We start from the raw sequence: 11,475 nt of genomic DNA on the forward strand, positions 1-11,475 counted from the left end.
ACATGGTGGCGGTGCTGGAAATAATTGGGCATCTGGATACCATCAGGGTGAAAAATTACAAGAAGAAATCTTTGATATTTTGGATAGAGAAGCTGATGGTAGTGACAGCTTAGAAGTAACTATATTATTCTTATATTTTAGTATTCTAGTAATATGGAATTCTAGTCTGATGTTTATAATATAAGAATATTCTTTATATTTTTAAATATGATTTTTTTTAAGAATCATGGAATTTGTGTAGGGTTTTGTTTTGTGCCATTCAATAGCAGGAGGTACAGGTTCTGGCATGGGATCTTTTATGTTAGAATCTCTTGCTGATAGATTTCCCAAAAAATTAATTGAGACATACAGCGTTTTTCCAAATCAAGATGAAATAAGGTAAATATTTATTGTTTGAAAATTCTTTATATAATATGTATGGATATACATACATTATTTATATATTTATATACATTTTTTAAAATATGAGTTTGATATGCTCTGTTACATCCTGTATATATATTATACATACATATATATGCATGTGTATATATAGACATACTTTTTTTGTTACAGCGATGTTGTAGTACAACCATATAATTCATTGTTAACATTGAAAAGGCTGACTCAATGTGCAGATTGTGTGGTAGTTTTAGACAATACTGCTTTGAATAGAATTGCTTCAGACAGATTGCATATCCAGAATCCCAGTTTCACACAAATTAATAAACTTGTTTCAACAATAATGTCTGTTAGTACAACCACTTTAAGATATCCTTCGTATATGAACAATGATTTGGTTGGTTTGATTGCACCACTTATACCAACTCCTCGTTTGCATTTTTTAATGACTGGTTATACTCCACTTACAACGGATGAAGAGGTATTTGATGATTTAATTATTACTTATTTCATATTTTCTTAGAATAGAATATAAAATGTAAAATACTTAAAAATATTCATTTTATTTAATATTTTCTATAACAATATCTAATAGTTAATACTTTTATTTACGAAATGATGAATTTTATGATGTGGACTTAGAAAAAAATTAATTCTATTTAAAAATGTGTAATTGCATATTACAACTTTGTATATTGACGCATTTGCAAAAAAACTAACATCAGAAAAAATCAAATATTTTTTTCTTTATTTAAAGAAAAATTATATTCTTATTCAGATTATTAGAATATAAACACCATTTATTTAATTAGAATATAATCACATTTGATGTTTAAATATGTCTGTATAATTTTGTAAATTATTGGGAAACAGGGTGCGTCTGTGAGAAAAACATCTGTCTTGGATGTAATGCGACGATTGCTACAACCGAAAAATATGATGGTTTCTACTGCATTAGACAGAAATGCATCTCATTGTTATATATCCATTTTAAATATAATTCAGGTAATATTTTAGAAAACTTTACTTATTCAAGAAATTCATTTATTAATTTGTTGTTTCCTTATATCAAAAGAAATATATTGCTCCACATATAATTATTTTAAATAGGGTGAGGTGGATCCGACACAAGTGCACAAATCATTACAAAGGATTAGAGAGCGAAAACTCGCGCAGTTTATTCCTTGGGGTCCTGCTAGTATACAAGTAGCACTTTCACGAAAATCTCCTTATATACAAAGTGCACATCGCGTTTCTGGTTTGATGTTAGCTAATCATACTAATATATCATCGGTAAGAATATTGGCTGTTAAAACTTATCGTCTAATAGATATATCACAGTACAATATAATATAATATATTCTATATTTGAATTTAAAAATTGATAACTGTGTTTCAGTTGTTTGATAGAGCCTTACAACAATATGACAAATTGCGTAAACGCGAAGCATTTTTGGAACAATTCCGCAAAGAAAAGATGTTCGAAGATAATCTCGATGAATTAGACAATTCACGAGAAGTTGTAGACTGTTTAGTGAAAGAGTATCAGGCTGCGACTCGAGTCGATTATCTTAGTTGGAATCCAAATAAGGCAGATACATAAGTATGCAAATAATCAAACCTTTTTAGTGTTTCCAGTTTTCATGTTTTATATCACCATTATACTTATGGTTGACAGAATATTTGTAGGATACTATTATCACAATATTCATTCTCACAAAAAAATATTTGTTAATATAATTAATAGAAATGGTTTCTAAATTTTTTTAATTATGGATTTCTTGAGATGGTAACAAAACTAATTTACGAGTTTTAGTTAAGGCTCCTGAATAGTCGCCGTGGCCATATAGGATCGTGACGTCACAAGCGAGAAATGATACGTTAAAGTTTCTTGCATGACATTTGTAAATAACAAGAATTATAAATAAATATAAAATATAATTTCAGGAGCCTTAATTAATCGCTACTTAAATGCGCATTGCACCTTAGTATTCCTCAATCGTTTATTCATTTGTCTGAATTTCTACACTGTAAATGTATTTCTTTTTTGCGTGCATAACTAGGGGGTAGAACAGCAATCGTAATAAAGCCTGTATGGCCAGGTGATGAATGGGAGTGAGTAACTGTAAGAAGTTTTTCTTCTTGTTTTTCTTTTCCGTTCTTGTGAATATCTTCAGTTGTGTGCTATAATAGAATTAAATTTTTCATTTATTATATTCAGGTTATTCTTTGAAATTTATTCAATGTTTTTTCAATGTCTTAAAATCTTTTCTATCTATTAAAATATTTTACAAGAAAATATATTAAAATATAAAATTTTATAAAGTTGTAAAAGCATGTTAAATTTTATATTTTATATGTCATTAATCCATTCAAATATTCAATATAATATTTACATTGATATACTATAGTTTTAAATGAATTGAATATTATTTTAATTTATTTTATTTGTATCATATGCAATTAAAGATTTTTTATTAGTAATGATAAAGTATACCAACCTTGTGTTTCAAACATTCTAAATCTAATATTGGCAAAAGCTTGTACTGAACATTCATTTCTCTTTGCAAACATTCGTACGTATGTAATTCTATAAATCCTTCACAAATTAATTTTATGCAAGTACGTTGAACTTGTTCGATACAAGGAGAAAAGAAACAAAGTTTTCCACCTGTTGAATAACAATTATATATCATACATTGTACTATAGTAATGAATGTAACACTTACAATATTATGTAATACATGTATTATATTTTCAAATACGCTTATATGTATTAATGTTAATTCAAATTACATATATCTTTGTGCAGATATTAAAATACTCATCTTAGAATATTTACTGTCAATTAAAATTCTTCATAAATAAAAGAAAATTAAATTTTAAAAAATTTCACCTGCTTTTTTTAGAGCAACTGTAGCATGCTCTACAGCTAACCATGGATGTGGAAGATCTAGAAACACTGCATCGACTTTATGTTTTAATTCTTCTCCAAATCCTTCTAAGCAAACGTCCTTTTCTTTCAAAGTTACAAAATCACTCAAACCATGTTTTTTAAATTCTGTGCTAGCAATAGATACACGTTGTTCATGAAAATCAAAGGTATACAAATGGCCACTTGGACGTATTGCTCGAATTAATGCATGAGATAAAGAGCCACTACCAGTACCTACAATTGATTATGAATAAAACTGTTTTCTTTCAAATATATGTGCGTGTATCAGCATAATGTGTATATATGCGTATGACGTACCTGTTTCAATTACTATACTTCCTGGTCTAAGTTCCATTAAATGTATAATGAAACTTATATCTGGACTATAGATAATTTGAGTTCTATGAGGTAGTATCAGTGTCCAAAGTTCTGGCGTTGGCTGCAACACATATGCCCAGCCTCGAGTCAACTCGACTTTTGAACCATACTTTTGTCCAATGAGTGATATGACTCTTAGTGCACCATATGTAGTATTGAACACATTGTCTATGATTTTGCCCTTTTTATTGGAAATTTTTGCTTTTACTTCCAGAGGATGCATGTTGTTTGGATTTAAATATAAAATAACAATGTCTCCATCTTCTATAACTTCTTTAATTTTGTTGAAACTCATTTCGTAATTGTTTATTTCAATTTTCTTCAATTCCAATACTGATGAAATAATATTTATTAGATCCGTTTTTGTAGAAAACAAAAAAATCTGTTAAAAAAACGTATAGAATCATTTATACTTTGTTTATATCATAATTTATTATTTCCCTCTATTTGACTATTATTAATCAATTCTTACAGATTACGACTAGCATAAATAATCCTTACTACTCTGCTCTGTAAAGCAAGATATTAATTGTTAAGTTAATGACTCTGTACAGGTTAAGAAATACACGTTGTATCAAAATCAAAATACTATGGCTGCAAGCATGTGCCATGTGTCTGTTCGACTTGCTTACACTTTTTACACTCAGCGTTTTCGCTTTCTCTCTTTTCAGCGCCAAATACATATCTATCTCATTTTTTTTAAGTGTAAAAAGTGTAAATCGAACAGACCAAATGATGGAATTCCATTATGGCTGCAAGGTATGTTCAGAAATTAAGCCTTAAACACAATAAATAGCACAGGCAATAGAACAAAATAAATTTCAACCTACCAGAAACCATTCTAGTATATATAATTTCTGATAGAGTAAAATCTCTTATTTCCTATTCTCCTTTTTCTCTCTCTTATTGCTTTAAGACTTCAGACTGTACACGAAGGAATAGGAAACAGAAAATAACAGAAAATTTCAGAATAAGCTTATCAGAAATTGTGTATTTTACATGGTTTCTGATAGAATGAAATTTTTGTTCTGTTGCCAATTCCTTTGATTATGCGCAGACCTTTATGTTCGTGCCGCATCACACATTGGAAATGTTCCACTAAATGAGCCAAAGCCATACAAGTTGTATATACCAATACGCGAAATTATGACTAAAAATATTGTTAATAAATACAATCAAAGATGATAGAATAATAAATAAAACTAAAATCCTTTCAATTTGATTTTACTTTATTTTCAGAAGCATTTATAACATGATACAAAATTTGAATCGATTTTTGTTTGACAAAGATTGTTTCAAACAGACGTTTAAGCATACATAACGTGAGTACGTATGCATTAGTCGAATAATCCAAAACCCATGTCATCGTCTTCTGAATCTGATTCTTCCTTCTTCTCTTCCTTTTTCTCTGCAGCAGGAGCGTCAGCAGCTGCAGCTGCTGGAGTTACTACAGCAGCGGCAGCAACAGCAAACTTGCTTGGATCCTATAAACAATTCCATTATTCTTAAATACTTCTCGGTCATGCCAATTGCACGTAAAGTATCTACATTATGTTTAATTCAGACTGCACTTTCGTGCGATATTTCAACAACAATCTTGACGTGTCAATGGGTTCAACTATTTCTAGCTATGACACGTGAACCAAGATCTTTAGACGCGTAATGTTTTCATCATTATATTCATTCAAGAATAATTAGAAACTATGAGATATAATGTATAAAATCATACCTTAACGTATTCCTTGATAGTAGTAGCTTCCGCAAATTCAACCTCAGTAACAGCAGCGACAGCTAGCAAGTTCTTGAAGCCGTTTACAATACTATGTGGAGCGCTAGCGACTGTAGGATAACCAATCATCAAGCAAACTGAAGCTAAATTTGCGACTCCTGCCATGAATTTTTCACGTAGATCTTCAGGTTTGATGTCCAAAATCTCAGGTGCAAAAATAGTACCAGAATCATACACTTGTTCAACCAGTAATCCATAAGAAAAAGGCGAGATATTCAGCATGTTCAAAAGTGTGGCTTCGGAAGCTCCCACCTTATCACCAGGTTTAAGGATATGAACATCATTCTATAAAATGTGATATCCAGTTATTATTACATTTATGCAGAATGCGTAAGACAGAATTAAATTTAAATAAATCGCAAGTACTTACTATTATTTCAATAGTACCCTTAGAGATCTTAGTTGGTATACTCAAAGCTTGGAAAAAAGAAGTTTTCTCAGGACCAAGTCCTGTGTTTTGTGCAGGAATGATAACGCTTAAGGGTGCAATGGCTCCTGCCCTGGCTGGAGCACGTACTTTATTTTCCAGCAGTTTGTCCCTTACTTCAATCAAATCACCTCGGGTGAAAACAAATCCAACATTACCACGAATGTGAGGCAGTAATTTCTCTAATGCTGCGTTGCGTTCTATATGACCACGAATGGCTTTTCTCATCATAGTATTTTTGCCCATCAGTACGACTGCGTTTCCACGCAGTGACATACGAATCTGTTGCATTTGCTTTGAGCCGACATTGTCCGCACCCACAATAAAGCATTTAGGAAAATCGTCTAATAGTTGCTAATATTTAACAAAAATTATTCTAATAAGTATTTTTTTAATTATAAATTTTATAAATATAAAAAATATATATGTATGTATATAAATTATATATTTATATTTATAAGCAATTTATATGCTATTAGGTTATGCATGATGAGATTATAAAACTAAACAATGAATACAAAACGAAATACTTACAACAAGTTTAGTAAAGTAATTTGACTTCCATGTTGCTTTATCCTCCCTACCCATCTTGAATAGTGTGGTAGGGATACCTTATGGGAATTTAAGGACTAGAAATGGTTAAAGATTTAATTTAGATAATGTAGAAAAAATTGCTATTAATATATTTTTCGGATAATAAATACGCGAAATATATTTTTCCTACATATTATTCAGAATTTTACAAGTTTATTCTCGCAAGTATTATTTATATTTCAAAGTCTTATGTCTCTCAAATTTTTAAACGCGTATTTTTCTCATCAATTTACTGCATGCTTAATTAAAAAATATAAACGTAATCAACACGCCACATGCTCTGAGCTAACAAACTTTTGATTATCTGAAGGCACATGGTATCAATAACTTCATTTCGAGATAACTTAAAATAATTATATAATATACAACTTTTGTACTATTTTTATATAAAACTACAGCATCGAAGATGAGTAATACAAATTAATCATTAGAGTGATATTGTAAAAATAACGGATCAACGACTCTACATACCTCAGCAACGTACTACAGCACAGTGGAAAAGGAAATGGAATCGTCACGATCGTCTCGGAAATGAATGTTGTAGCAGTGCTGCAAACTCACGCTCGCTTGCAATTAAAACAAGTTAAAGGCCGGTATTCATAGTCGAATATTGTATTCAAGACCGTATAGTATTTAAAAAGTTATCCAATCAGAGGGCTGTATTAGAGTTTTAAGACGTTACTTAAGACAGTCTTGAAGTAAGAACGGTCAAAATCACTAGATATATAAAGCATTAAAAGAACACGGAAGAAACTATACAACCAATGGCTGCATTCAGCAGAGAACAACAGTTTTGCAATTATATAAAGTCCTTCAATACGATTGGTTTATATAGTTAGATCTATAAGGAAACAAAAGCAAGAACCAATCGTATTGAAGAATTTTACAATATTTGTAAAGTTGCTTTCTCGGCTGAACGCAGTCACTGACGAGATATTATTAAAGACCGTCAATCCTGGGTAAATTTTCGGCGGTATAAAAACGGCCCTCAAGGGTCCGGAGGTAATTGAAGAATGCTGACATTATCGACAATTGATATAAATTTGCTATTATTAACATAAATATTTGACTTATACATTATTAAATTCATGATTATATTACATGAATATTCCATAAATAAATATGCATACTTAAAAGCTATAACATTCTATATATTGCAGAAAAATTTCAATTTTTTCTCTGCAGTTATCATCTCTGTTGATAATCAAACTTTGACGATAACACTAAAATTATAATTTTAAAGAAAAATCGAGTATTATTGAGTATTAAATGCATAAATATGTCTACTAAACTAATAAATCATAAAATTAATACAATATTATCAGTTTTTAACTTTTAATTACTTCAATATTCACATGAATTAGAACAGACATACACCATGACATCACATCCATTTTTGACACTACAATTTTATCGACAGTTTCGCAAAATAGATGTGGTATCTAGTTCCCATATCACAAAAATGAACGTTGATCGGCTGAGTGTTATATGAAAAACGCTGAGACGACCGTTCTCAAGTTTTTCTCTGACCCGAGACGTAAGGAAATGTGCTAACGCGGATGACTATCACGTTTGAAGGATTGCTGAGAATATTGTTCTAGATAAATAACTTTGCGATTTGGCCACGTGTCTGATAAACGGGTCTATATAAACCTGGAGAATTACCGGAAAAGTTCTGAGAAAAGGTTAACGACAGAGCTTACGCCTTCGCATTTTTAGGTATTAATCTGATCTGCGGATCCATATCTTATCCTGAGGTATTTATCTTTCTGTTTCTTATTCAGTTCTTTTGACATTGAAGACGATTCTGATTACGCTATGATACGGCAAATAAAAATGGAACCGGAAGCGATATTTTCTGAGGATGATCTCATAGCACAGCTGCAACAGGAAAGTTCTGATCTGGAGGTCGAGCCTAGTTTCTCGTTGGAGAACTCCCTGAATGGAGATTATAACAATGAAGGTGTTATAATGCAGCACATGGACATTAGGGAGCCCTTGTCTGTGTTAAAGACACTCCTACAGGAAAGGCTCTCTTTAGATTTAAGAAATTATTCATTTTGGTTACAAAACGCACAGATGGTAAGTGACAAGCATAACACAGAATGTTCTAGATCTCGATGAGTCCCTGATTTAATCACTTGTTCGATTACAATCTCGACAACCGTTATTAGCTCCTAACATCACTTTAAAATGAGTTATAACTGAGATAACGAGGTTGTAATAGTTTTTAAATGTGAAGTGTTTTAAGGCTGATTAATTAAAATGTCGGAAATTATAGTAATTTGTACACTTAGATAATGTATAGATATTTTCAAGTATTAATTCTGTTCTTGAAATTAATAATAATATAGTTCTGTACACACATGCTTTTACTGTTGTAAAATATGTTTATGTCTTAATGAACTTATGGATAATTTAAACGGTTACCTTTAAGTAATTTTTTTTTTTAAATTATTATAATCTTGATATATATTTTTTATTAAGAGATATAATCTTGTTTTCGGCCAAAATAAATTTTAGTGTGTTTAGTAATGCTAATATATAAATTTTTACAAATATATTTTTTCTATATATTTTTTTATAAGTGCCAATTTGGTTGATATTATAATTTTTATTTCAAAATTAAAAACTCTGTCATTAATACAATTATTATGAGAGATCTAAAGGTCCTATATATTCTTAAGTTAATATTTCATTTATTGTCTGACAAATTCTTCAAGTATTGGCTACAGAATAAAGAGGTTCTTGAATTTCTAGAAATTATCTATCTTGTAACTAATCAACAACAAACTTGAAAAATTTATCATATAACAAATGAAAGATTAGCTATATTTTATTTAGCCTGAAATGTATTTTTTTCTGGTTACAATAGCTGGAAAGCCACAAAAATTTGGTTGATCAATGTGTCCAAGGAGAAGGATTGGTTCAGATTAATGTACAAATAAAGCCAATGCAGAAACGCATCAATATAGTAGACGTTCTTAAGCCAGCAGATGATTTCATTGAAATTGTAGAAAATTGTATATATAAATGCAATATGCGCTTATTTTTTTTGTCAAAATGATTTTAATTTAATAGATAATATTTTTGTTGACATAGTACCGGTGACTACTGCTCTGGAAAATAAATCAAATGTCATAAAGTGGATGATAGATGCGCAGTATAAAAAGGACCAGGTAATTGAAATGCTTTTAATGTCAATTATTGTAAAAAAATATTTTTATACATGTATATGAAACATACATATCTCATGTGATTAATATTTTATTTTATAAATTAATATGTAAAAGAAACGTAATTTGCTTTCTTTATTTAAAACATTTGTTTTATATAGATTTTTGTAGGTTAAAAAATATATATAGATTTAAAAAATAAATTTTACATTTACATAAATTTTTTGTTTGAATAACTGAATTCATCTATAAAGTTATGGCTACGTAAACTGTGGACATAAATTATTGATCTAAAAATGCAATTTTCGGAATTATGAAAATTTTGGATAATTCTTAGAAGTTTAGATAACGCAACTTCTTTGCTGATTATATTATATTTATACTTTGATTTTCGTGATTGATTTTTATGATTTGGAATCCTGCATTCTTAAATGTAGTTATATTACAAGACAAATTTCTTTTATTATTAATGTATTTTATTATTTTTTTAAATTACAAAATATTTTTTGGGGGGAAAAAGGAGCGATTGAAAATACCAAATGACCCAAGAGAATGGACGGAAACCCACGTGAAACATTGGCTGCAATGGGCTGTTAGACAATTCAATATACTATCATTACGTTTGGCTGATTGGAATATTACTGGAGAGCAATTGTGTAACCTTACAATGGAGGAATTTCATGCAAAAGTGCCTCTAGATCCAGGAGATGTGTTTTGGACACATTTCGAACTTCTTAGAAAATGCAAATTCGTTGGTATGTTTATAAAAAATATAGCATTACACGATTTATATAATAAAATAGTTGGACTTTATTTTATATTTTTCTTTAACCAATTTTTTTGCTGTTTGCTTGCAGCTGTTGTACAAAAAGATACACCGGACTTGTCCAATGAAAGTGTCGCAGAGAAGTCTATTAAAATACGAAGTCATCAGAAAGTAACAAAATCGAAGCCTACCGTAAACCAACAGACACGTGTAGTTAACGTACCGTTAGAAAATGTTGACCCGACTTCCATTACTATTGCCAGTTCTAGTCGAACTGTTAATAGTGGTCAGATACAGCTGTGGCAATTTTTATTAGAACTATTAACGGACAAAGAATATAGGAACGAGATTCAGTGGGTAGGAACTGAAGGAGAGTTCAAGCTTAATCAGCCAGAAGTAGTGGCGCAATTGTGGGGAGCTCGAAAAAATAAGCCGTCGATGAATTACGAGAAACTAAGCAGAGCGCTTCGTTATTATTACGATGGCGACATGATTTCTAAAGTTCATGGCAAGCGATTCGTTTACAAATTCGTTTGTGACTTAAAACAGTTATTAGGTTACTCAGCGGCAGAATTGAGTAAACTTGTCGAGCATGGAAGATTGAACAAGCTTATTGACGAAGGAAGATATTTCTGATAAATCATTTCAGGAGACACGGTAGTGTCTCGGCACAAGACATTGCCGTGCTCCTTTTTTTCGATTACAATTAATAAATAGCTTTTATTGCAAACATCTCGTCTCACTATTATTTTATTTAATATTATTTTAAATATTATATATATGAGAAAAAGCTGTATAGTATGTTACTATAATATATTACAGCAAAATCTGTTGTTAAGAAACAATTACTTTTAAGATAATCTTTTATCGATTGGATGTCATTATCGCGTTATATTTTTTCGTTAGCTATGAATTTCTTTGCGCGTTCTTTCGAATGAATTAAGTGATGACTTTGTGAATATCATTATTTCCTAAGCAAACCATGAACAATTCAATTTACTAATATTTATAATAATAAAATAAATTTTC

General features: G+C 30.2%; 4 protein-coding genes across 6 annotated transcripts in view; 2 read left to right on the forward strand and 2 right to left on the reverse strand.

Moving 5' to 3' along the window:
• Positions 1-2,003, forward strand: part of LOC108749854 (tubulin gamma-2 chain-like) — a 2,864-nt gene extending 861 nt beyond the window's left edge. Inside the window, exons 3-8 of the mRNA XM_018488839.1 lie at positions 3-115; positions 242-378; positions 556-862; positions 1,255-1,386; positions 1,492-1,674; positions 1,781-2,003. Coding sequence (XP_018344341.1) covers positions 3-115; positions 242-378; positions 556-862; positions 1,255-1,386; positions 1,492-1,674; positions 1,781-1,984 — 1,076 coding nt within the window. The 3' untranslated portion in view covers positions 1,985-2,003. The remainder of the gene's footprint in view (positions 1-2; positions 116-241; positions 379-555; positions 863-1,254; positions 1,387-1,491; positions 1,675-1,780) is intronic.
• A 368-nt stretch (positions 2,004-2,371) lies between these two features.
• LOC108749853 (tRNA (adenine(58)-N(1))-methyltransferase catalytic subunit TRMT61A) lies at positions 2,372-3,989 on the reverse strand. The gene is made up of 4 exons (XM_018488838.1): positions 3,635-3,989; positions 3,278-3,550; positions 2,883-3,052; positions 2,372-2,565 (listed from the first exon to the last, which is right to left on the reverse strand). The coding sequence occupies exons 1-4, from the start codon at positions 3,987-3,989 to the stop codon at positions 2,389-2,391; spliced, it is 975 nt and encodes a 324-aa protein (XP_018344340.1). The 3' UTR covers positions 2,372-2,388.
• A 919-nt stretch (positions 3,990-4,908) lies between these two features.
• On the reverse strand, positions 4,909-7,042 carry LOC108749844 (60S acidic ribosomal protein P0). Its single transcript, XM_018488821.1, has 5 exons — positions 6,976-7,042; positions 6,445-6,539; positions 5,854-6,264; positions 5,424-5,768; positions 4,909-5,178 (listed from the first exon to the last, which is right to left on the reverse strand). Exons 2-5 carry the CDS (start codon positions 6,496-6,498, stop codon positions 5,032-5,034), a joined length of 957 nt encoding a protein of 318 aa, XP_018344323.1. The 5' UTR covers positions 6,499-6,539; positions 6,976-7,042; the 3' UTR covers positions 4,909-5,031.
• Positions 7,043-8,040: 998 nt separating this feature from the next.
• LOC108749888 (DNA-binding protein Ets97D) lies at positions 8,041-11,172 on the forward strand. 3 transcript variants are annotated; one of them, XM_018488900.1, is made up of 6 exons: positions 8,041-8,223; positions 8,289-8,586; positions 9,380-9,527; positions 9,607-9,683; positions 10,201-10,435; positions 10,538-11,172. In XM_018488900.1, the coding sequence occupies exons 2-6, from the start codon at positions 8,323-8,325 to the stop codon at positions 11,080-11,082; spliced, it is 1,269 nt and encodes a 422-aa protein (XP_018344402.1). In that variant the 5' UTR covers positions 8,041-8,223; positions 8,289-8,322; the 3' UTR covers positions 11,083-11,172. The 3 variants fall into 3 exon arrangements, with proteins under 3 accessions (XP_018344402.1, XP_018344404.1, XP_018344403.1); XM_018488902.1 differs by having other exon boundaries at positions 8,306-8,586; XM_018488901.1 differs by having other exon boundaries at positions 8,041-8,189.
• Positions 11,173-11,475: the final 303 nt, after the last annotated feature.

Source organism: Trachymyrmex septentrionalis, unplaced genomic scaffold (genome assembly GCF_001594115.1).
Source record: "Trachymyrmex septentrionalis isolate Tsep2-gDNA-1 unplaced genomic scaffold, Tsep1.0 scaffold32, whole genome shotgun sequence".
Lineage (NCBI taxonomy): Eukaryota > Metazoa > Arthropoda > Insecta > Hymenoptera > Formicidae > Trachymyrmex > Trachymyrmex septentrionalis.

What these genes read in the sequence shown, in the direction of transcription:
- LOC108749844 (XM_018488821.1), bottom strand. Translation starts at nt 6,498, where the DNA reads ATGGGTAGGGAGGATAAAGCAACATGGAAGTCAAATTACTTTACTAAA. An exon ending in AGGGTACTATTGAAATAATA is followed by an intron (nt 5,769 to 5,853) that starts GTAAGTACTTGC and finishes CACATTTTATAG; the next exon opens with AATGATGTTCATATCCTTAA. An exon ending in CTATCAAGGAATACGTTAAG is followed by an intron (nt 5,179 to 5,423) that starts GTATGATTTTAT and finishes AATTGTTTATAG; the next exon opens with GATCCAAGCAAGTTTGCTGT.
- LOC108749888 (XM_018488900.1), top strand. Translation starts at nt 8,323, where the DNA reads ATGATACGGCAAATAAAAATGGAACCGGAAGCGATATTTTCTGAGGAT. An exon ending in GGTTACAAAACGCACAGATG is followed by an intron (nt 8,587 to 9,379) that starts GTAAGTGACAAG and finishes TGGTTACAATAG; the next exon opens with CTGGAAAGCCACAAAAATTT. An exon ending in CGCAGTATAAAAAGGACCAG is followed by an intron (nt 9,684 to 10,200) that starts GTAATTGAAATG and finishes GGGGGGAAAAAG; the next exon opens with GAGCGATTGAAAATACCAAA.
- LOC108749853 (XM_018488838.1), bottom strand. Translation starts at nt 3,989, where the DNA reads ATGAGTTTCAACAAAATTAAAGAAGTTATAGAAGATGGAGACATTGTT. An exon ending in AAGTATAGTAATTGAAACAG is followed by an intron (nt 3,551 to 3,634) that starts GTACGTCATACG and finishes AATCAATTGTAG; the next exon opens with GTACTGGTAGTGGCTCTTTA. An exon ending in AGTTGCTCTAAAAAAAGCAG is followed by an intron (nt 3,053 to 3,277) that starts GTGAAATTTTTT and finishes GTTATTCAACAG; the next exon opens with GTGGAAAACTTTGTTTCTTT.